The 24094-nt window shown below is 44.1% G+C and overlaps 2 protein-coding genes across 2 annotated transcripts; one reads left to right on the top strand and one right to left on the bottom strand.

Moving 5' to 3' along the window:
* The first annotated feature begins 1869 nt into the window (after positions 1-1869).
* Positions 1870-11397, top strand: si:dkey-183n20.15 (RING-HC_RNF170 domain-containing protein). Its single transcript, XM_029632840.2, has 6 exons — positions 1870-2788; positions 3289-3391; positions 4298-4406; positions 6835-6908; positions 7325-7435; positions 10183-11397. The coding sequence occupies exons 1-6, from the start codon at positions 2748-2750 to the stop codon at positions 10480-10482; spliced, it is 738 nt and encodes a 245-aa protein (XP_029488700.1). The 5' UTR covers positions 1870-2747; the 3' UTR covers positions 10483-11397.
* Positions 11398-11544: 147 nt separating this feature from the next.
* pfas (phosphoribosylformylglycinamidine synthase) lies at positions 11545-22921 on the bottom strand. Its single transcript, XM_029632836.2, is given in 26 exon segments — positions 11545-12350; positions 12491-12631; positions 12784-12906; positions 12909-12935; positions 13012-13126; positions 13220-13519; positions 13914-14059; positions 14206-14325; positions 14822-14977; positions 15128-15211; positions 15298-15478; positions 15688-15918; positions 16122-16364; positions 16471-16694; positions 16779-17009; positions 17169-17297; positions 17546-17683; positions 17829-17957; positions 18082-18206; positions 18318-18458; positions 18569-18674; positions 19250-19448; positions 19558-19663; positions 19748-19883; positions 21309-21431; positions 22806-22921. Coding segments are annotated over 25 exon segments (3966 nt in total). The 5' UTR covers positions 21430-21431; positions 22806-22921; the 3' UTR covers positions 11545-12036.
* Positions 22922-24094: the final 1173 nt, after the last annotated feature.

Below are 24094 nucleotides of genomic sequence, written 5' to 3' on the forward strand. Positions count from 1 at the left end.
GTTTTCCGTTACGCGGTTGAGACGGATGGGGATTGACGCGATAAAGAGCACAAGAACGCAAGAACGAGGAATGAAACACCAATGGTGTCCTCTGACTGGAACAGACAGACCAATCAGGTTGACTATCTGACTGACTGACAGGTCTGTGTGGAGCCAATCACAGAGCGGAATCAAGGGTTTGCGGAACACCTCAAAAATCTGAGCTGGATTTCATTCTAAAACCTTGCTCCCTTTTCTCGGTATTTTAGCAATATATTGAAAGAGTGACAATTAGGGTACTTGGTGGATATTTAAATCACAAGGGTAATATACCTTTACCATATTGCTTACCTATCCAAACAAGTAAGATTCGCTAAGGAAATCAGAAATGACAGCAAGGAACCCAGCCTGTGTGTGGGATGCTGTGGAACCGACAATGGTATGATGCTGTGTGTATGTTAGTGACTGGTTAGTGACATCTGAATGGTAAATCTACAGTGAACAGTCAAGCCAATGATTTACATTTACAATGATTCTCATGAAGAGCACTGTGAAAGTGTAACACTTGAATCTCTGTTTTACCATAACCACTCATGTATTACATTTCCTGTACAATAAACCTGAGGTCAGGTGTAGACAAATTCAAAGGAATGGCTAGTTGAACTACCCTGGAGTAGTTTGAGTCAGCTACCCACAATCCTGTTCTTCGTGTTAATGGTTAATGAATCTCACATGTGTTTTCTTATGTGAGGAATTAACTTTTTATTACAGTCTAATTTGACACAGATAAGATTAGGAGGGAAACTCACGTGCCTGGTCTCATGACAAGAAAATCAGGGTCTATTTATTTTACCATACCTGGTGGCACAGACCCATGAGTCAAAATGTGGACCCACAGAGAGGTGTTTTCCTCAAGCACTTGACCCCCAAAATAATCTGGCTGGTAGATAGGTAAAGGGTTTAAACTCATACTCAGTTAATACACTGTATCTGACTCAACAGACCACTGTCTGTTTGTTTATCAGCTGCTGACACCTATAGGGCCGGATTCCCAGACCCAGATCAAGTCTACTCCTGGACTAAAAAGCGATTTCATTTGAGGTTCTCTATTAAGCACCGTCTTTTGTAATACCACATGTATTTTTGACTTGGACTCGCTGGACAACCACAATGCCTTTAGTAAGGAATGTGGGACAAACGGCAGACAAACTGTGTGTGTGTGTGTGTGTTTTAGTGAAATGACACTGTACTTTAGCCATCTCCAGTGGCCCATCTGGCTAGAATAGACCTTTCACCTTCTCTCTTCCTCTGTCAGAGGGAGAACAAAGTCACTCTTATCCTGTTATCTCAGCATTCACCCTCTGACCCCTGCCAAATCGATCAACTATTTTTAGACATTTTGAGGCATTTTTATCCTGTAATTGAGATCGAGAAGTGTAGGGTGACCGTTTGTGTTCCAGGAAGCAGACTGTGAAGCGTTGTAACAGACATAACAGTTCAACATCATACGTGAATATTTTCACGTTGCAAACATACACTTGCTGATAACAGTTCTTTATTACTCATTAGAATGTGGAAATTCAGTTGTGATCTTGACCTTGGGCAATGCAAATCTGAATTTTCGGTATCTTTACCAGTACCAATGTGACAGACTTATGTATGAAGACTATTATGATGACATTTGTGCGAATCCTAGTGAATTTAGAGGGTTTGATATTCCTTTCAACTGGGGTGCTCCTCAAAGAGATGGATAGAGGGCTCATCATTGTATCTGTGCCATTATGGCGTCTGTGAAAGCATGGGCAGCACCATTGAGGCATTCTTAATTTTAAAGTACTCCATTTTCGTGTTCTTTTGTGTCTGAAAAAAGTGTAAAGCGATTGGTGATTTACCAGGACTTGCAGTGCAGGAGTCTTGAACCAACTCTTCTGTGTTATTAATTTATTGTGGCCACTAGATGCCGCTGATATAGTTTAAGGCCATATACAAACCATACAACCCAATTTGAAGAAGATGACAATGCTTTAATCATTGGCTGATTGCTTCAACCCATAGGAATCCCCACCCAGTTGACTACTAGTGGAAGCCCTTAATGTCAATGTCCATGCTAAAAACAGGTTATTTCCAAGTAGAGATCTCTATACATTTCTATGAGTCTGATACATATGGATTGATAGACAACAACAAGGTTTTTCACAACTCTATTTCACCATAGAGCTGGTGTTTTATGGTAAAGGCTTTAAACTCAGTAAACCTTCAGTAAATCATTGCCAAGTTGGCACTAAACTATTAAGACTGAAAAGGCGGAGACAAACAGTATAGCTTTGAACTTGTGTGGGTGGTCACATGATCAAAATAGAATTTGGAAATGGGAATGGCCATGGAAACGCTTTACAGTTTTTGTTTAGAGCCCTTACCGATTTCATGTTATAATAACATTTACCAATCACATCAATCACATATTAGAGAATCTGCTTTTATGTTATGTAATCCTAGTACATTGACATTCACTGCAATCAATAATGTGCTCTGGTGCTCTCTAAGTCTCTTCCAGACAGGCAGCCGTCAGCTCCCAGATCGAAAGGCCTAGTTAATGATTAACTGACCAGTAAGATTTATTGTGTACAATGATGCAGTCAGGAAACATTTCCTTCTCTAGCCTCTCCGGGAAACACACAGTCTACAGAGACACACTCATGAGTGTCTAGGAGACACTCCCAGGCTCTCTGTCTGTTTACAGCTACCAGACCTACACTTCCAGCTGCCAGATGAATCAGACCATGCACACCTCACACAGCTCTCATCCCAGGTAAGTCTTTTTCTCTCTGGGCATAAACAGAGGGTCTATACCCTCTCCTCTACACACCACCCACTCACACACTACAGATGCTGATAGTATAGGTGTGGTTGGGTGTCTGGTACTTAGACTGTAAAGGTCTGGTAGCTTGAGGTTGTGTGTATCTGGTATCCAGATTGTTTTCACAGTTAACTAGTTTGGGTACTTGGTATAGGGGGATGGGGTGTCTAGTATCTGGTTACTAGCTTTTTACCAACTAATTAAACTTGCACTGGGCAAATCACCATAAGATCCCAGTTTGGCTGCAATATGCCAAATGTGTATTGTCCTCTATAGACAATGTATAGATGTTGGACAAACTATTCAGTGTCAACTGCAACTATCAATAAGCAAAAAGTTTAACAGCTATGGTGGCTGATAGTTTGTTAAATAAATTGTTGCATGCCAATTTAAACCTTAACACAATGTAATTCATGTTATTCCCCCGTCTCCCCAATCTCCTCCTCCACCAGATGTGACCCTCTGCCTGAGGTCACAGTGGGTCAGGGTCACCTAGGATCGTCCTCAGAACACACACAGGACCGAACATCCCTCAAACATGTGACCTACAGCAAGGTGAGGCCACACAGAAACACACACACACACACACACACATAGTGGGTCAAGTACTGATGACCCCTAACATCTAAGAATGCTAGGGGGCAGGATTCTAAGCCCTGACATGACAACCACTATAATCACACTGCAGTGTCAATCAACGCATGCCACAATGTCAATAATCATTTTTATATTAGAAAACATTAATTGTAGTATAGCAAAATGTTGACTGTCTGACGGTCTGGGGAATCAGGAGAAATAGTGGCCGTACTTTCCATAGTGCTAAAATCATTGCTGCTACAAAGACCAGCGTAATTACATTGTACTTTTGGTTAAATTCATAACAAAACATGGTTCTGTTTGACAGAGAAGTTGAGATGCTCTACCCATATGATTCCTGATTATGTCGGAGTAATGTCACTGTCTTAGTTTGATATTGTTGTTAGTTGTTGAGATTACTGTTATTAACTGATAATAACTCTTACTCTTACAAATAACAATTACTGTTATTAACTGATAATAACTCTTACTCTTACAAAAAATGATTACTGTTATTAATAATGCTTAGAAGAGAGGCAGTCTGGAGGGAAGGAGAGGACGGTAGCTCCCTCCAGCTGGCAAGCTAAGACCGTGATCATTTCCGAGCTGATATTTCCTTATGATGGGGTCCACTGAGGTCCATTTATAGGACATTGGCCTCATCTTTTCCCTGGTGCTTGTTTCTGTTATTTCACTGCTATTCCAGAGGTGTGTATCTCATGTTCCTAAAAGCCACAGTATTTGCCAGTTTTAGACATGGGACCTGTTTCAAGGCTTCCAATCACTCTTTAGTGATCAATTAAGTGCAGAGAGGTCAGAGAAACAGAAACCGGTGTTATAATTACCTATCTCTAACTGTACCAATGTATTCCTCTCTCTCCCAAGAACTCCTCTCAGATCTGTCCATCCGCGGGCCACAGAGACTGGCTCTGCCCTGTATGTCTACAAACTGCCAGCTTCCCCGTAAAGACCAACTGTGGCCATCTCTTCTGTGGTAAGACAGTACCACGACCACCACAACCTGCACATGATCGGATTTATCTAAGGGCCAATAGAGACTTGTACAGATAGAAAGAGGTCTTTAGAGCCCAGAAGGTAGCATATTAACATTTACATTACAAATGAAAGTACCATACAACACACTGACTACAGCAGCAGGTCAGGTTGGATCTATTTAACTATTTTGTCTGTCCATCTGTCTGGCCAACGAAGCATCCGTGTTTCTATCCGTGTAACATGATGAGAGCCCCAAGACCTGTCTAGCCTGTGCCACACTAGTGACCCAGTGTGTGGCTCCCACCTGATGGAGATCACACACAGTCAGGCTTTGCACATTCACACACATCTCTCTCATTTGGCCAGAGTCACGTAGGCTCACTATGAAAACAGGAAAATAGGAAGGATGTTTTTGGCACGCGTGTGCAAACTCTCCCAAGGCCATCTATGGTCTAAAAGGGTCCTAGGATATGGTGACTATATGGAATTGTTATGACAACCTGGCTGTCAGTCTGGTCTTTGTCTTGCTATCGTACCTGGGTCGAACACAAATTGCAAATATCGGAAATACTTGAGGTGTGCTTTACTTAGTTCGTCGGGCTCAATAGAATCAACAAAATAGTCCCAAAAGTGCAAAACACAAGCTTGCTAAATCAAGAGAATTTCACACATTTTAAATACATTTTCGATCCAGTTCGGTTTGCTATCTCTGAGTAAGCAAAACTGTCTGTTTTGACAATAACCTCATTACAGAAGTGGCTTAACAGTCATAGACAGCTACAGTTGCCTTCAGAAGGTATTCACACCCCTTGACCTTTTCTACATTTTGTTGTATTACAGCCTGAATGTAAAATTGATTAAATTGAGATTTTGTGTCACTTGCCTACACAATACCCCATAATGTCAAAGGGGAATTATGTTTTAACAAATGTTTACAAATGAATAAAAGAAAAGTTGAAGTGTCTTGAGTCAATAAGTATTTAACCCCTTTGTTATGGCAAGCCTAAATAAGTTCAGTCGAGCAGTGCATTTCAAACACAGATTCAACCACAAAGACCAGGGAGGTTTTCCACTGCCTCACAAAGAAGGGCACCTATTGGTAGGTGGGTAAAAAAAAGCAGACATTGAATATACCTTTGAGCATGGTGAAGTTATTAATTACACTTTGGATGGTGTATAAATGCATCCAGTCACAACAAAGATACAGGCGTCCTTCCTACCGTAACTCAGTTGCCGGAGAGGAAAGAAAACGCTCAGGGATTTCACCATGAGGCCAATGATGACATTAAAACAGTTACAGAGTTTAATGGCTGTGATTGGAGAAACTGAGGATGGATCAACAACATTGTAGTTACTGCACAATACTAACCTAAATGACAGAGTGAAAAGAAGGAAATATGTACAGAATAAAAAATATTACAAAACATGTATCCTGTTTGCAATAAGGCACTAAAGTAAAACTGCAAAAATTGTGACAAAGAATACTGTAAAACAAACACAGCAAAGGAATATACATTTTGGCCTAAATGCAAAGCCTTATGTTTGGGGCAAATCCAACACCACATCACTGAGCAACTGGTGGTGGCTGCATCATGTTATGGGTATGCTTGTCATTGGCAAGGACTAGAGAGTTTTTTAGGATAAAAAAATAAACGGAAAAGAGCTAAGCACAGGCAAAACCTGCTTCGGTCTTTGTTCCAACAGACACTGGGAGACAAATTCACCTTTCAACCTAAAACACAAGGCCAAATATATGCTTACCAAAATGACATAGAATTTTCATGAGTGGCCTAATAACAGTTTTGACTTCAATTGCCTTGAAAATCTATGGCAAGACTTGAAAATGGCTGTCTAGCAACAATTAACAACCAACTTGAGAGAGCTTGGACGGTGAGAAAAAAAATCTGTGATACATTTTGAATTCAGGCTATAACACAACAAAATGTAGAATAAGTCAAAGGTTATGAATACTTTCTGTATATCAGTGGTGGGTTAAAATAGTGGTTGATAAGGATAGTAGCAACAGCCAATCTTCTCTCCCTCACCTAACCTTCACCATTGTCTGTGTCATCATCACATGACATAATAACTACTCCACCTGACCTGCCCTACTTAACCCTGCCTTCCCCTCAGAGAGAGAGGGTGGGAGAGATAGGAGCTACACTTTACACCTAAACACCATCCAAGTGTGTGTTAATTCATGATCATGCAGTAGACAAGGTCATATCACTACATCAACAGCTTCTAATGCTGCTGTCAGCATTTTGCTCATTCCCGCATTCCGCCTCATGCACAATAATATAAGCATACTATACTAGCGATATGACCATGTTTCCTTAATGGTGGATCGTTGTTTTGGGGGTAAAAATATGAATGAATATATAAGTGATAGAGTACTTTATGTTACCTTGTTTCTCTGTCTGCAGCTCCCTGTCTGATCTCCTACTGGAGACATGGGTCCTGGCTGGACGCCATAAGCTGCCCTCTGTGTAGACAAAAGGTAAGGAAGATACACCCAACTGTAGAAACAGCCATTATTACCAAGATATTACACTTGTTATCTGAAAAGAAAATGAGCATCATGTTCAAATCATCTATAAGTGACTTTTGTGAGCTTCACAATTAAATGTAGATACTTTTGGATGATTTAGACATGATGCGCAAAAAAATGCTGATATTGGTCCCATGACTTTAATGGGATTTGTGCCACAAATGTTAAAACGTTAGCATTTGGAAACAGTGCCAGGAAAACTAAACCAAAGCATGGATTGATTTCATACCTTGTCGATCGACTGCTTCCAGGGTCAGGAAACCAACATTAAATTTTACAATTTGGTGAACTATCCCTTTAAGTTGAATAAAAGTGATAAATAATTATTCAGAATGTAACTGGAATGGATTCTCTCTCTCTTTTAGGTCAAGGTCCTGTGTCGTCTGTTCAGTAAGGGTTGGTCAGACAGTAAAGAGAGGGAGGTTCTGGGAGAAATCACAGACTACAACAAACGCTACTCAGGAGCCCCTCGAAAGGTCAGTACCACACACAAAACGTTTCATAACATTTACTAACATGCTACAACCACACTACAACCTAGTAACACACAAAACCTTGTCATATACTTTATTAAAACATGCCGCAACCACACTACAACCTAGTTCTACTAAGCTAACATATGGAATTGTTTTAAGATTGGTCATACCATGGATCATTTAGGTATTGGATTTAGCATTTTAGGACCCCTATAGGTATAAAAAATACACTGCTCAAAAAAATAAAGGGAACACTTAAACAACACAATGTAACTCCAAGTCAATCACACTTCTGTGAAATCAAACTGTCCACTTAGGAAGCAACACTGATTGACAATAAATTTCATATGCTGTTGTGCAAATGGAATAGACAACAGGTGGAAATTATAGGCAATTAGCAAGACACCCCCAATAAAGGAGTGGTTCTGCAGGTGGTGACCACAGAACACTTCTCAGTTCCTATGCTTCCTGGCTGATGTTTTGGTCACTTTTGAATGCTGGCGGTGCTTTCACTCTAGTGGTAGCATGAGACGGAGTCTACAACCCACACAAGTGGCTCAGGTAGTGCAGCTCATTCAGGATGGCACATCAATGCGAGCTGTGGCAAGAAGGTTTGCTGTGTCTGTCAGCGTAGTATCCAGAGCATGGAGGCGCTACCAGGAGACAGGCCAGTATATCAGGAGACGTGGAGGAGGCCGTAGGAGGGCAACAACCCAGCAGCAGGACCGCTACCTCCGCCTTTGTGCAAGGAGGAGCACTGCCAGAGCCCTGCAAAATGACCTCCAGCAGGCCACAAATGTGCATGTGTCTGCTCAAACGGTCAGAAACATACTCCATGAGGGTGGTATGAGGTCCCGATGTCCACAGGTGGGGGTTGTGCTTACAGCCCAACACCATGCAGGACGTTTGGCATTTGCCAGAGAACACCAAGATTGGCAAATTCGCCCCTGGCGCCCTGTGCTCTTCACAGATGAAAGCAGGTTCACACTGAGCACGTGACACATGTGACAGTCTGGAGACTCCGTGGAGAACATTCTGCTGCCTGCAACATCCTCCAGCATGACCGGTTTGGCGGTGGGTCAGTCATGGTGTGGGGTGGCATTTCTTTGGGGGGGCCGCACAGCCCTCCATGTGCTCGCCAGAGGTAGCCTGACTGCCATTAGGTACCGAGATGAGATCCTCAGACCCCTTGTGAGACCATATGCTGGTGCGGTTGGCCCTGGGTTCCTCCTAATGCAAGACAATGCTAGACCTCATGTGGCTGGAGTGTGTCAGCAGTTCCTGCAAGAGGAAGGCATTGATGCTATGGACTGGCCCGCCCGTTCCCCAGACCTGAATCCAATTGAGCACATCTGGGACATCATGTCTCGCTCCATCCACCAACGCCACGTTGCACCACAGACTGTCCAGGAGTTGGCGGATGCTTTAGTCCAGGTCTGGGAGGAGATGCCTCAGGGGACCATCCGCCACCTCATCAGGAGCATGCACAGGCGTTGTAGGGAGGTCATACAGGCACGTGGAGGCCACACACACTACTGAGCCTCATTTTGACTTGTTTTAAGGACATTACATCAAAGTTGGATCAGCCTGTAGTGTGACTCCAAATCCAGACCTCCATGGGTTGATAAATTTGATTTCCATTGATAATTTTTGTGTGATTTTGTTGTCAGCACATTCAACTATGGTAAAGAAAAAAGTATTTAATAGGAATATTTCATTCATTCTATTCTAGGATGTGTTATTTTAGTGTTCCCTTTATTTTTTTGAGCAGTGTATATATATATAAAAAATGATTTGATAAAATATTTAATTTGGCCATTTCTACTATAGCCCATAGAAAAGCATTGAACAACACATTCATAACTGGCAAAAAAGGAATACGGCTTTGAAGTGTCTGTCATATTTAGGATATATATATCCATACTTCCATTCATTTGTATGGGTTACCTTTAGATGGGTCCCGTGACACCCATGGGGGGAGAAGACCAAGTTCGTGAGTCTCCCCTTTCCACATAGCGGTCATATTATTTTGTTGACAAAACCGTTCAGAAGACTTTTTGGGGATATTTCATGGTCTGACAAACACCTCTGCAGCTCGCCCACCTTCCACAGCAGATGTGGTGGATGAGACTCAGCCCATGCAACAACAACAAAAAACATATCTCTAGCTTAAATTGACAGATAAAAAAAAAAATAAATGTTACATAGATTGACACACTGGTGCATCAATAGACTCTTTAAGTTCGCAACTCCCCAACACTGTATACTACAATACAAATATTATTGATCTACAATGTATGTTCTTAACCTTGGACAACATGGGCTTGGAAGGCTCACAGTAATATTGGTATCTACAGTTCTCCACCAATTATCAAACTTTAAACTCAAAACCTCTTGTATTCCTCAAAATGTATGCTTTGAACATGAATGCACTCTGCATATGGACAAATGTGTAGAATTGCAGAAAATTAGCTTGAAGACATACATTTTTTCTCTTCAATGCCAAGAGAAGGGCCTTTCAAATGTTTTACACTGTGCCCAGTCATGCACTGAAGACGTTGAAGTAAAACTCCTTGTATGCTATTTTTAAATCACTGATGAATTTGCAAAAGGGATCCCAGCCACAAAAAGTTTGGGAACACCTGCTCTACTGAACAAGAGCCATATCTCTCTGTCCCACCTGAAGCCAGGCGAGGTGACCGTGGCACCCTCTACTCACACCTGTGTCCGTTTGTCTTGTCCCTTAGGTGACAGACTACCTGTGTGACACACCCCTGTTCCTGCAGCTGCTAATCTGCCGCCTGGGCACCATGGGGGGGCTAGTGTGCCTCTTCTTCCTCCGGGTGGCACTTTGCTGCCTAGGGACTGTGGTGTCCCTCACCTCACCCCCCCTGGACACTCCACCCTCCCTGTCTGACCTCCTGGGGGTCCTGGATGACCTGGTGGTGGTCTTCCTGCTGCTCATCTGTGTTATCAATATCAACCAGCAGATGGCACCAGATAGTGGGAACTCCTCAGCTCACACAGGGGGTAGGCCTGTTCAGTAACTCTCTGTAGAGCGAGCAGCAGAAATGATGGCCAGCAGTGATTTAGCTTTCATTTCAACAGGAGATCACCTCTAGTCTAGTTAGTCAACTCTTTTTTGAGAGACCTAGCAAGAAGTCAGCAGTGTATATCTGCTGGTTTGCATCCTGGGGTTATTAGCAGGTGTATTCACTAGGAACCAAACAGTGAGGGATCTAACTGAATTTGTCAAAGAAACTCATTTTGGTTGTAAAACATTTTGGACTTATGATTAGACCCCAGGTGTTGGACTCACTGTACCACAAGCAGCGGTTTACAGTCTAATAGTAAGTCTAACCAGGGGCTCAGTTTTTGCATGGCTGAATGCATAAAGTGTCACACCTAGCCTTCTTTCCTCCATGACCACTGATCTGATGAAAGCAACATGGTGGAACCTACACAAATAGTCTCTCCTCCTCCAGTGGGTATGTTTAATGGAATGTGTTGAATGTTTTTTATGCAGCATTTTGGAGGTTCATTGTCTGATATTTTCAGATTTTTGTGTGTCGTGTTTCTTTCTACAGTACCTGTTGCTAGTGTTTCAACATATAGGGAACTTTCAATAAATTCCCTGGTTTTCCCAGAATCTCAGTTGGGGGGGTTCCTGGAATCAGAAGGGAATAAGCAGGAAATCCAGAATCCTCCAAACAGAATTTGTAGAAAAAAACAGGGAATTTATTTAAAGTTCCTGGAAATGTCCAACCCCCTAGCCTTTATTTTGGTGTCCGTGTTACTGTTATCAATGCCCTTCAGTGGTTCAATAAAACCTGGGTCTGTTCAGGGGGTGCAGATTAAATGTAGACCTATTATATTGTACCCTGCTGTTTCTCAGTGAAACTGTAAATACTTGATGTGAATACTTGTAAAATGCTATAAATGGTGTATTTTTTGTTCTGAAAGTTTGTTATTTGTCCTTACTGAACAGGGAGTAAATGCTGAGACCAATAACTCTTTTCCAGATGAGCCCTGTTTAGCACAACAATACACATGCAAATACAATATAGACATTAAACTACACATTATCCTTGTATCAATTATTCCATCTCCACATTTTGAAATGTATTTAATTAGTTCTCAGTTTGATAGAAAAATAACAGTTCATAAACCGTTTGGAAATGTGTCAGTAAATTACAAAATTGTCAATATAATTGAACAGTATCAGTGATAAACAGAGAACCAATCAAACTATCTGTTAGTAGTAGCGTGACCTTCGGAATGTTAAAGACAGCTCAAGTGATTGATCAGATACTTTTGACCATGGTGCAGTGATTGGTGGGCTTTATTTCAGCATTGATTCTCTGGAATGCAAATACTTTTCAGTTTGAGAAAATACTATTTTAAGTACCAATAACATAAAGACTGATTTCAGCAGAGTAACATTGTTCAGTTAAAACAGAACAGTGAATAACATGTAGTGGTGTGGGGAAGTAATGGGAATGTTTCTGACCATTTTAGCAGTGCAACTGACTTCCAAGCCAAATTTTGATTTCTACAGTTGGACTACAGTGCGAAAGAGCTGTGTTGTCTAGCTAGCTCCCTCACTGTTGATGACTACACCAGGCAGCAGCGTTAGTAAACATGCGTAGCCAGGGAGAGGTGGTGCTGAGGGAGCTCTGGAGCTCCCTGGGGGCCCATGGCCACTGCCAGCCAAAGGTACAGCGCTCCGGGTGGGGCATCATGGCCAGGTGGCGCCCATCCCTGGAGGTCAGCCCCGCTAGGCCCTGGGGAGAGCCGTTAGGGTTCTGGGGGTACACCTCAGTGGGTAAACCAGTGTCATCCAGGTAACGGAGGGGGGCGAGGCCGGAGGAGATGATACGCTGCTGAACCTGGGGGGAACGGAACTGAACCAGACCTGGAGAGAAGGAGAAGATGGAGTGTTGGATGACCCTTGGCTTTTGTGCATCATTGTCAACATTTATCATGTCAATGTGGAAAATTGCAATAGCTGTCTATTAAGCTAGATAGGCTGAATATTATTTTAAGAGATTGTACCTTCCCCATGAGCCACCCAGACGCCTAGGGCAGAGCCCTCCATGCCCCGGAGCCAGACTGAAGGAGAGGCCTTGATCCCTACACTGACGAACCGCGACTCAAACCTGCCAGATTGGTTATGGGTCAGGACCACATCAGACTCTGCAGAGACAAACACACAGCAAGAGGGTGAGTGGGACTGTTTGAGTGAACAGTACTCAAAAGACAGTCTTTAAATTAATCGTTGTCTTGGTAAATCTCTCTCTGGGAAGAAACTGTAATAAGTAGACACCAAAGCCAAACAGTTTGCCTACCACCTCCTCCCTCCTCCCCCTCCCCGACCCATCCCAGCAGGGCTAGGAGCTGACAGCCGTTGCAAACACCCAGACTCAGCGTATCGTCACGACGCCGGAATTGCTCAAACTCCGCTCTGGCCCGGGGTTATAGGTCACTGTGGCAGCCCAGCCTATCAGGAGACAGATACACACAGGGTTAAAGAGAATATGCGTGTGTATGTGTACATGCTGTATGTGTGTGCATACCTTTAGCTGAGCCCAGGACGTCTGCATAGCTGAATCCTCCTACAAACACCAGAGCCTTGAAGATGTCTAGAGTTAAAGAGCCTGAACACAGGTCCTGCATGGTCACATCCCATACCTAGACACAGAGAGAGAGGGGTCACAAACAAATTAGGTGTGTGTATGTATGCCTGTGTGTGTGTGTGTGTATGTATGTATGTGTGCCCGGTACCTCAAAGCCAGCCATGTAGAGAGAGACGGCCATCTCTCTGTCTCCATTGCTGCCCTCCTCTCTGATCACAGCCACGCGAGGCTGGCTTGCACCAAGACCGTTATTGCTGAGTTTCTCCATGGGATCAAAGGTGAGTTTGAAGTAGGGCTGTGTGCGTGTGGCTAGCCCCTCCTCTTCCTGCTGTACACATAGCTGATTGGCCTGCAGGCGTTCAAGCTGGAAACTGGTGCCTTCCCACAACGCCCGGAGGCTGGGCAGACGGTCGCTCAGCACTTCCTGTCCGTCCACATGAACTTTGACCTGAGACAGGAAGAACAATGTTAACAAAAATAAACAACATCCCCCAAAAAGCATTGATATCAATGCATGATTTAAGTGCTCAATTCTATATTATAAACTGGGTATTTCGAGCCCTGAATGCTGATTGGCTGACAGCCGTGGTATATCAGACCATAATACCACGGGTATGACAAAACATGTATTTTTACTGCTCTAATTACATTGCTAACCAGTTTATAATAGCAATAAGACTCTCCATGTTACGTCATGCTTAAGAACAGCTCTTAGCCGTGGAATATTGGCCATATACCTGCCACACCCCCTCGGGCCTTATGGCTCAAGTATCTAACATAGGATTCTGCCCTATATGACCATCCAAGACAAACAATAGTGATATAAATAGTGTCAGTCTCACCATGGACTCTGGTCCGAAGCCTTGGGTGGTGCCGATGCGGTGACACTGTAGTCCAGCGTGAGTGTACCTCTGACACACATTCTCTATGTCCCTCTCACACACCTCCACTACCAAGCCCAACTCCTCACTGAATAACACCTCCAGGACTATAGGAAGAGTGGGGGAGGGACAGAAAGGGTACATAGAGGTAGGAAGGGTAAGAGAGAGATCTGTGTTGTATATATTGCATATTGATATCTTCCTTACCTCTGAGGGGTTTAAATAAAGTTATAGAATGTTCTGTCCTACTGACCTCCAGCACCCAGAGAGGGCAGGTCCACCTCTATCCCACGATTGCCTGCGAATGCCATCTCCAGCAGACAGGAAATGAGCCCTCCGTCGCTGATGTCATGTCCTGCACTCAGCAGGCGGTCTGCAACACACATAACACACTACCGACTAGAATACACTGGTATGATACACTACCGACTAGAATACACTGGTATGATACACTACCGACTAGAATACACTGGTATGATACACTACCGACTACAATACACTGGTATGATACACTACCGACTACAATACACTGGTATGATACACTACCGACTACAATACACTGGTATGATACGCTACCGACTACAATACACTGGTATGATACGCTACCGACTACAATACACTGGTATGATACGCTACCGACTACAATACACTGGTATGATACGCTACCGACTACAATACACTGGTATGATACACTACCGACTAGAATACACTGGTATGATACACTACCGACTAGAATACACTGGTATGATACACTACCGACTAGAATACACTGGTATGATACACTACCGACTAGAATACACTGATATGATACACTCAACAGACAGAACAGTGACAGTATATAAGCCATACTGATGTAAAGTGTGACTGACCATGTAGCAGGATCTGTGTGGTATTGAAGCAGGCAGTCAGTAGCTCTGGGTAGTCGAGGTCAGGTGAATGGTCACCTAACTGACCGTAACACTGGGCCAGAGCTGACCCTCCCAGTCTGTAGTGACCTGGAGTCACTGGAACCCACAGCAACACACCTGGAGAGGAGGAATGTTAGAGGTGTGCGTATGTGTGTGGAAATCAACTCAGGAACAGGTTTAAATGTTGAGCTGTGTCAATATTGTGATGTGCAGTGTGTATGTGTCTGTTCAAGCGTGTGTGTGTGCGTGTATGCGTGAGTAGCAAACCTTGGCCGTCAGGGTTCTCCAGGTCAGGGGTAACAGTAGCCGTGATGTCGGGACACACAGCATACACAGAGATGACCAGAGCACCTAGAGAAAGAGCAGATTTATACACAACACACACACTGCCTGTCCCCCAAAACACAAATAGTGCCCTAAAGACACAAACAAAGTACCTGGTGCTTTGACAGTCTCTGTCCCAACTCTAGCAGCCATGCTCAGTGAGTCCTTCCCTCCGTCGATGGCCACGCCCAGCTGACCCATGACATCACACATGGCCTGACACGCCTCCCAGAGACATGCCCCTTCACCAGGGAGCTTTGCCGCCCACATCCAGTTACCACTGCACTTTACATCCTGAGAACACACACTCAGCACTTAGCACAGAGAGACTGGTGCTGATGTTCGCTAAAAGTTTGTTTTTGGTCTTTCTGAAAGGCTCTGACTCTGGTCAATGCCATTGCACCCTAATTATCTCTGCTGTGGTCATTGAAATCATTGCATGCCTATAACTTTCTGTTCCTGTCAGGGCTGTGATTCTAACCGTGCCCGTTATATTCTATTACCTTCAGGGCTGTGACTTCAGCAAACACCAGATTAGTCAGCGCCTCCCCCACAGCCATGCGAGCTCCCGCCCCCGGCGAAACGAGACCTTTGATTGGCTGTTCCCCGATTGCGGTCGCCGCCCCCTTCAGGCCGAATGGAGACAGAGAGACGACAGCGACATCAGCCAATGGGGTGTGGAGAGGACCAACGCACTGTTGCTGGGCAACCAGACCCGTAACGGACCGGTCCACCTGAGAAAGGGATGTAGATACAGAAGAGAGACAGATTAAGGTAGTGAGACAGAGAGAGAATACAAAATGAACTCAGAGCTTTTCTCTCTACAAAAACATTTGATTTACTAAACCCAACAGCCTTAATTTACTGTTTGTAATGTTTTTAATGTGAGGTTAAAAAATGACTGAGATAGTGAAATCTCTAAAACACACACACACACCTTGTTAGTTAGGTAGCGTTTGGAGGCGACGGCGGGCAGGCGTAGGACTCTGTCCAGGGCGTCTCTTACACCCAGCCCAGTGGGAAGAGACAGAGGCTTGAGGACAGTTGTCATCCTCTCCATGACAAAGTCCTTCTGGGGCATCTTCCCCAGCACCCATTCCAGGTGGAGGTCTACAGGACAGCGCCCTCTGTCTGTCTGGTCCTCTCCTTCACCACCACCCACATCATCCACAAGCACTATCTACACATGGAGAGAGACCATTGTCAAAATCACTCACACCCCAAAGGAAAGGTGTGTGGTAAAATGACAGAAATGTGATTCAGTTGTGATTCCTCCCCATCTTCACCTTTCCATCTCCAGTGATGTTTCCAACAAAGTCAACGGGGCACTTCTCCCTCTGACACACCCTCTCCAGGAAGGAGCGATCTGACTGGCGGATGAGCATGGCGTTGCTCTCCTGGTACTCCGCCCCCCATAGCTCCAACACACTGAGGGTAGGGTCTCCTCTCTTAAACCTGCTGCAGTAGATCACAGCTCCTGCCGGCTCACACAGCTCCTTCAACACGTTACCTACAAAACAACTACATTAATCCAACACACAACCAATCCCAACTCAGACTTCCATTCCTCAGCTTCGTCACACACTCTTCTTACCATTTCCCCCTGCCCCCTGGTCATGTATACTACAGATGGGGTTTCCTCCCGCTCTCTCCAGACAGGCCCTGAGTGCCCGGTTCATCTTCTGTTCCATCTCAGCATCTCCTCTCTGCACCGCCCCCAGGTCTCTGGCACTGGAGTTATCACCCTGCACCTGGATAGAGGAGGCAGCCCCTCCTCCCACTCCGATCCTGTACACCGGACCCCCGATCTTCACCACCTCCATTCCTGACAAACAGCAGCACAAGTAAAGGTTTTTACAGACTGGCATTAATTCTATGTTTAAAATAACCATATAATGTCAATAAATGACCTAGTCGATTTCCAAGTGTTGACCCCAACTTTACCACTAACCATACACCAATCAGCTCCAACCAAAGATCTAACCTTTCTCTGCCGGCTCCTTCTTCACATGTGCATCTTCGATGCAGCCCAGCCCACCGCTGAACATGATTGGCTTGATCCACTCTCTCCTCTCCCCACTGGCCAGTCGCATGCCGAAGGACCGAGCAAAGCCTAGATGGAGACCGAAAGCAAGTTAACCTCCTGTGGTTTCAACTCCAAAAAACATGTCATACTCACGAGGAACGGAAGGCTGGTTAAGTCTGAAATGGAACCCTATTCCCTATACGTTCCACCACTTTTGATTAGCGTGTACGAAATGGCACCCTATTCCCTATATAGTGCACTACTATTGAAGTACTATATAAGGAATAGGGTGCAATTTCAGATGCTGCTGTTGTTTCCATCGTTCGTGTCTGTACCTGCCAGGACTGGTTCTCCAAACTTGTTGCCGTAGTCTGACGCTCCATCACTGGCTCCGATGACCACCTGCAGGGGAGGGGCAAAGCTGGGGGGGTACTCCCACCCCTCCCCCTTAGACTCCCATGGCAGGCTGTAACCTGGGGAGAGAGGAGAAGGATAGGGGGAGAGGGGAGGAGGATGGGGGAGATGGACATATTTTACTCATGCAAGGTTTCCTGCCATTTCCATGATCCTCACGACAGACAGCAGCAGGTACAGACAGACATCTCTCCAGACACTCACCAGGTATGTGGAGGTTGCCAAAGCAGTATCCGGCGGTGCCAGCGACAACATGCCCGCCTTGCCCAGCACTCTGCACATCTCTGATACGCCCTCCTGTCCCCGTGGTGGCACCACTGAACGGAGCTACACCTGGGGTTAAATAAAGGAGGAGGAAGGCAGGGAGAGGGGAGGATTTCAAAAAGGTGTAAATATATGTATAAAATAACTGTAACACACTCCTGGCCTGGATGTGTGAGTGTGTGCATGTTCTCACCAGTTGGGAAGTTGTGTGTCTCCGCAGTGAAGATGACATGTCTTTCAGAGAGTTTCAACTCGTAGGCACTGGCCTGGCACGGGTCTCTGGGGTACACACATTCCACCTCCATCCCCTTTATACCACTACACAAACACACACATACACACTATGGAATTGTAAAATGTGGAAAGGAAACAAAATCCCCATCGTGTGACATATTGTAAAAGCGTCCTTCCATACACCATCTCTCCTACCTGCTGTTGTCACAGAACTGGATTACGTTGTTCTGGTTGCTATGACGCTGGGTGTCCATGATGAGGCTAAACAGAGTGTCCTTCTGCTCATGTCCATCAATCACCATACGTCCCCGGAAGAACCAATGACGACTGTGCTCACTGAGGGAGGGCGGCACAGAGACAGGAAATGCAAAAGGTTACCCCCAGAAGCAAAACATGAATAAAACAAAGGAAGATTAAAGAGTACACCATCAACAAAACACACCTACCTGTTGGACTGGGCAAGGTCGAAACACTCCACACTGGTAGGGTTCCTCTTCACTCTCTGGAACAATGATGTGTAGTAGTCCAGATCCCACGAGTCAAAGGCCAGACCTACACACACACACACACTTGAAAATGTTATTTGGATCAACAATGAAAAACATCAGATGAAACAGGGAGCTCACGTCCTCAAGGCGGTTCACATTAACACAATTCTAAAAATGAGAAACTAACAGTGATCAAGGGAAGGCTGTTCATGTGGGTGAGTTTACTATTCAGTCAAACTCCACAGGCCCCTCAAAGTATGAGGGATTTAATTTATCACACACACACACACTGATATTGCAAACAGTTAAATCACTGCTCACAGAGCATGCTTTAATCTAATTACACAAACACACAAAGTGTGCCTTAGTGTAATTACAGACACAAGCTAATCAATGACACCGTCAGTCCTGTGACTTCAACCATCTATGTCATTAGATTATATGTCATGTGACAAAGTAGGCCTATCCACATAAGGGGAAGAAGGACTGGTGAAAGATAGGGGGAGGGAAAAGGAAAGGTTAGAGAGGACAACAAGAGATAGCCGACATAAGAAGAAGAGTGAGAAAAGAAAGAAAGGTAGACAGGAAGGAACCGATCGACGACCTGATGAGATATCTAACATTAACAGGTGTACTTACCCAGCTCATCGTTAGCAGTCTCCAGGGCAGCTCGTCCTTTCTCCAGGATGTCTACCTCAAACACTTCCTGTGGTTTGGTTGCCACAGTGAAGGAGGAGATGGGATGTGTGTAAACACACTCAGTCATACTGTCATAGAGACTGCTGACCAGTCTCTCCACTTCTCCATCCAACACTGTCTGACTCTGTCGATCCTTGGGCTGGCGAGAGAAAGGGACAGGAAAGTTAGAATTGATCCAGTTGTCCCCTTTGTGCAACATGGCAGCCTGAGGAATTGCACCTAAATTGTGTGCGTCTGTATTTGTGTACTTGTATCAGCAGTCTTCTGGACAGCTCCACTCTGGTGACGTTGGTCAGTCCAGCACTTTGACAGATGGACACAGCGTTAGTGGACCATGCTGTTGAAAAGTTCAACCTACAGGGGGCAGCACAAACAAAACATCAATAGTGGGGTTGATTTGAGCATTTCAAATCAATTTGTGTGTGTGTCTGTGTGTACCTAGGTCCGATCTCCACTAGTGTTCCTCCCTCTCCCTCTGACAGGTATGGTGTGTCAGACAGCTGTTCTGTCTGCAGAGTGGGGCGGAACAGCCACAGCAGCACCTCCCTCTGCTCTACACTCAGAGACTCAGCACCTAGGGGAGTAAGGGGAGGGATATGAGGAGAGAATTAGAGAGCCTAAAATTAACTGAAGACACTTTTTCCCCCTCTTCATTTAACTAGGAAGTCAGTTAAGAACAAATTCATATTTATAATGACGGCCTAGCAGGAGGCAAAAGGCCTCTTGCAGGGACAGGGGATAAAAAGTAAAAATAACAACACGACACAGAGAGACCTAAGACAACACAGAATGGCAACAACACAAACATGGTAGAAACGTTGTTGGGAACAGACAACAGCACAAAGGGAAAAAAGGTAGAAAACAACACATCGCCCGAAGCAGCCACAACTGTCAGTAAGTGTCCATGATTGAGTCTTTGGATAGAGATAAGAGACAGAGATAAAACTGTCCAGTCGCTAGCTGCAGCGAACTGAAAGAGACACAGGGATGTGCGCGCTTTGGGGACCTTTAACAGAATGTGACTGGCAGACGAGATGTTGTATGTGGAGGATGAGGGTTGCAGTAGATCTCTCAGCTAGGGAGGGTTGAGGTCTAAGAGTTTCTTATTTAAATAAGAATTAACCAGTGGGTCTTGATTTGGGTATACAGAGAGTTTACAGAGGAGTATAGAGTGCAGTGATGTGTCCTTTAAGGAGCATTGGTGGCAAATCTGATGGCCGAATAGTAAAGAACATCTAACTGCTCGAGAGCACCCTTACCTGTCGATCTACAGTACCCGTCAAAAGTTTGAACACACCTACTCATCTTATTTAAGGGTTTTTATTTTCTACATTGTAGAATAATAGTTTAGACAAACTATGAAATAACACATGGAACCATGTAGTAACCAAAAAGTGTTAAACAATTGAGATGATTTGGGATGAGTTGGACCGCAGAGTGAAGGAAAAGCAGCCAACAAGTGCTCAGCATATCTTGGAACTCCTTCAGGACTTTTGGAAAAACAGTCCAGGTGAAGCTGGTTGAGAGAATGTCAAGAGTGAGCAAAGCTGCCATCAAGGCAAAGGGTGGCTACTTTGAAGAATCACAAATATAAAATATATTTGGATTTGTTTAACACCTTTTTGGTTACTACATGATTCTATGTGTTATTTCAATGTTTTCATGTCTTCAGTATTATTCTACAATGTAGAAAATGAGTAGGTATTTATCTAAACTATTTAAGATACATCTCCGTAATCTAGCATGGGTAGGAATCGGGGCTAGCTTGGCAGTAACAAACACATCATGAACATTAGGGAAAGGGTAGCTGTGAGGATGGTTTATTCTCCAGTTCTTTCACCATTGTCCAGAACTTCTTGGGGTTAAACCCACAGAGAGAACTGCTCCTTAAAGTAACTAACTTTGGCCTCCCGGATAGCCTGAGCGCAGGTATTTCTTACTTGCCTGAACAATTTGGGTGCATCTTTTACTCATATACATTATGCACAAACACACTCACCTGTCAGCTCGACATTGTAGCAGAGCTCACTGGTGATTGACAGCTGGGGGTGAAGCTGAGCAGCAGTCTGTAAGACCCACCCCCTCTCAGCCTCCTTACTGTAGAACCTCACTACTGCCATAACTAGAGAAGGGGAGATGAGTGGATAATTGTTTTTTTTCTTCCCAAAACCCAATGGTGACATAGCACATATGTTACCATGCACATGTTGGAGGCCACATGACAAGAGTAATTTAACACTAACCATCTTTAAATCAAACACAATCATTATAATCAATCAATAATATAGAAGGACCGACTCCAGATCTGTCCCTGTGTTGACCTTTGACCTGATTATGCCCTGGACAGAGGTCAACTCTGCAGCCAGAACAGAGTGTGTTGTATTTTTGTGACACTGTAGTCAGTCTGTCAGCTAAACACAGGAAATTATACAAACATACATATTGGAGCGAGATCAAATACGTGTCTGTCAGTGTAGCCTAACTGTTGGCTTATCGGTGTGGGTTGGTACACACTGCACTTTGGGTTCTAAAGATGTCTCAATGCTCTCACCCTCAAAGGAATGTTTACTGTAGCATTTGAGGTCCACTGATACTTTCACGTATGAATATAGTGCTGAGACAAGGCAGCCTAGTTGTTCAGCTAAACTTGCAGTCATTTTCTATGCATGGGAGCCTAGTGGTTAGAGCGTTGGACTAGTAACCGGAAGATTTCAAATTCAAACCCCCGAGCTGACAAGGTACAAATCTGTCATTCTGCCCCTGAACAGGTTCCTAGGCTGTCATTGAAAATAAGAATTTGTTCTTAACTGACTTGCCTAGTTAAATAAAAGGTCAAATAAATAGAAAAATCTGCCCCAACTGTTACTAGGTTATAACAATTTAGAGGATGTGTGCTTGACAGAAATACAGAGTAGAACGAGGGTAACTAAGTGGATATGATAGCTAAGTGGATATGGATCACGAGGCCGATTCCAACCCCACTCCTCTTTATACGCATGCATTCATTAAGTAATCATTCAGGACATGGGTCAACTTTATTATTTGCGTGTTGCATCACAAGGCATGCAGCTCGGGCTCTAGCAGGGCTATTTTGTTAACTGATAAAAAGTGTCCTCCATATGAAAATAATGCTTTGTTAGATATGATAGCAATTTAGCCAGCGATAATGTAATCAATTTGGTTAGTTAAGTATTTAACAAAATAAAATAACAATCAAACTCGGATTTGATCGTTTAGGCAAAAAATGAACTAGTAAGAGAACGTGGCACATGAGTTTACTTCCTGCAACAATAGATCGTGCACAAGATATAACACGGCATCAAATCTAAACTTTGAAAGCGTAAGGTAAGTTACTTACAAAGTTGCTAGCTACAGTAACGTTAGCTAGCTAGCTTTAATTAATCAGCTAGCTGGATAATTCAATACGAATAGTTCACTAGCTAGTAGTTAGCTACGAGTAAAATACAGAAAACATTCTTAGCAAAAGGCTGCTTACCTTCCAAGTCCAAAAGTAGCTATTCTTCTGAATGTCTGATCCGCAGAGACCACAAATTGAAGAGCACCCCACGTGTGTGAGGGCGCACCAAACTCACCACCACACACCCACGATGAGAAGACGACGCATGCGTGATCCTGATTGTACATTTTCTTTTAAACGTTTGTAATTCCCTTCGTGAAAATGAGGAAGAAGCCCATGAAAATGATAAATGAATACAGCTTGGTGCCATATTACTGATTTTCTTTCTGTATTTATTATAGGCAAAACAGACCTAACATACTGGCCAGTAGGAAGTGCGCGCGCCCGCGCACACACACACAAACACGACTTGCCATCAGATATATTTAATAAATTAAAACATGGTACAAAAAAGAAACAATGTACATTTCATCCCCGCTCCAACCCTCCTCCTCATCTCTCTTTGTCAGTGACAAACATACTCTCAGTCAGTTCCCTTGACCATAGGATGAAGTCAACCCTAGACACTGATCCGAAGTCAGTCTTGCATCTTCAGTCCATAATAGTTAAATTGAGGACCCACTGAGGGTAAGCTGATCCTAGATCTTTATCTAATGGCCAACTTGTACCCAGAGCATTATCTCACAGCATCACACTCACAGTATTTCATAATCTCCCAAAAACCACCCACCCAACCCCGTACCCCAAAAACACACACATGCTACATGTCTGCAGGCACCTAGTGACACAAAGAGGGATTGGACAGAGGTGATGTCATAAGGAAGCAGGAAGTACACATGGGAGCCAGCTGCTCCAATCGTTTCATCCATCCTAAATGGTACCCTATTCTCTGATTTCCATCTATTTTCATGAAGTCATTTCAGACGCAGTCTCAATTCCATTCACAGAGAAGAGTTCCATTCCATCAGTCTCCAACTGCAAATACACTTCCTGAATAATCTTTATGACATCACTGACTACCCCTCTCAGTCTCGTTCTAGGAAGACACCCGGTTGGGTGATAGGACTCAGGTTGCTTGTTGACAAGCACTGGTTAAGAGCAGTACGGTGTGTAGTTTGTTCTACTGGTTTATAGATCATACGAATGAGTTCATCTAGTCAATGGTTAGGACTGGTCGGTCAATCCAGGAAATATGGAGGTTAGTGGACTGTTGCAGTTCTTGTGTGTTGTGAGCAGAGAACATTTAAGTGGAGTACTCAGTATATGTACTGTATGTAAAGGAGGACTAAGAGAGTGTCAAATGGAGGGACGGGATCTGTGTTTAAAAGGGGAGGGGGTGTCTGTGTTTGGTAGGAGAAAGTGATGAA

Source organism: Oncorhynchus nerka, linkage group LG24 (genome assembly GCF_034236695.1).
Source record: "Oncorhynchus nerka isolate Pitt River linkage group LG24, Oner_Uvic_2.0, whole genome shotgun sequence".
NCBI lineage: Eukaryota > Metazoa > Chordata > Actinopteri > Salmoniformes > Salmonidae > Oncorhynchus > Oncorhynchus nerka.

Coding starts and splice junctions, on each gene's coding strand:
- si:dkey-183n20.15 (XM_029632840.2), top strand. CDS start 2,748: ATGAATCAGACCATGCACACCTCACACAGCTCTCATCCCAG. Junction 4,407..6,834: donor CTGTGGCCATCTCTTCTGTG/GTAAGACAGTAC, acceptor CTCTGTCTGCAG/CTCCCTGTCTGATCTCCTAC. Junction 7,436..10,182: donor ACTCAGGAGCCCCTCGAAAG/GTCAGTACCACA, acceptor CTTGTCCCTTAG/GTGACAGACTACCTGTGTGA.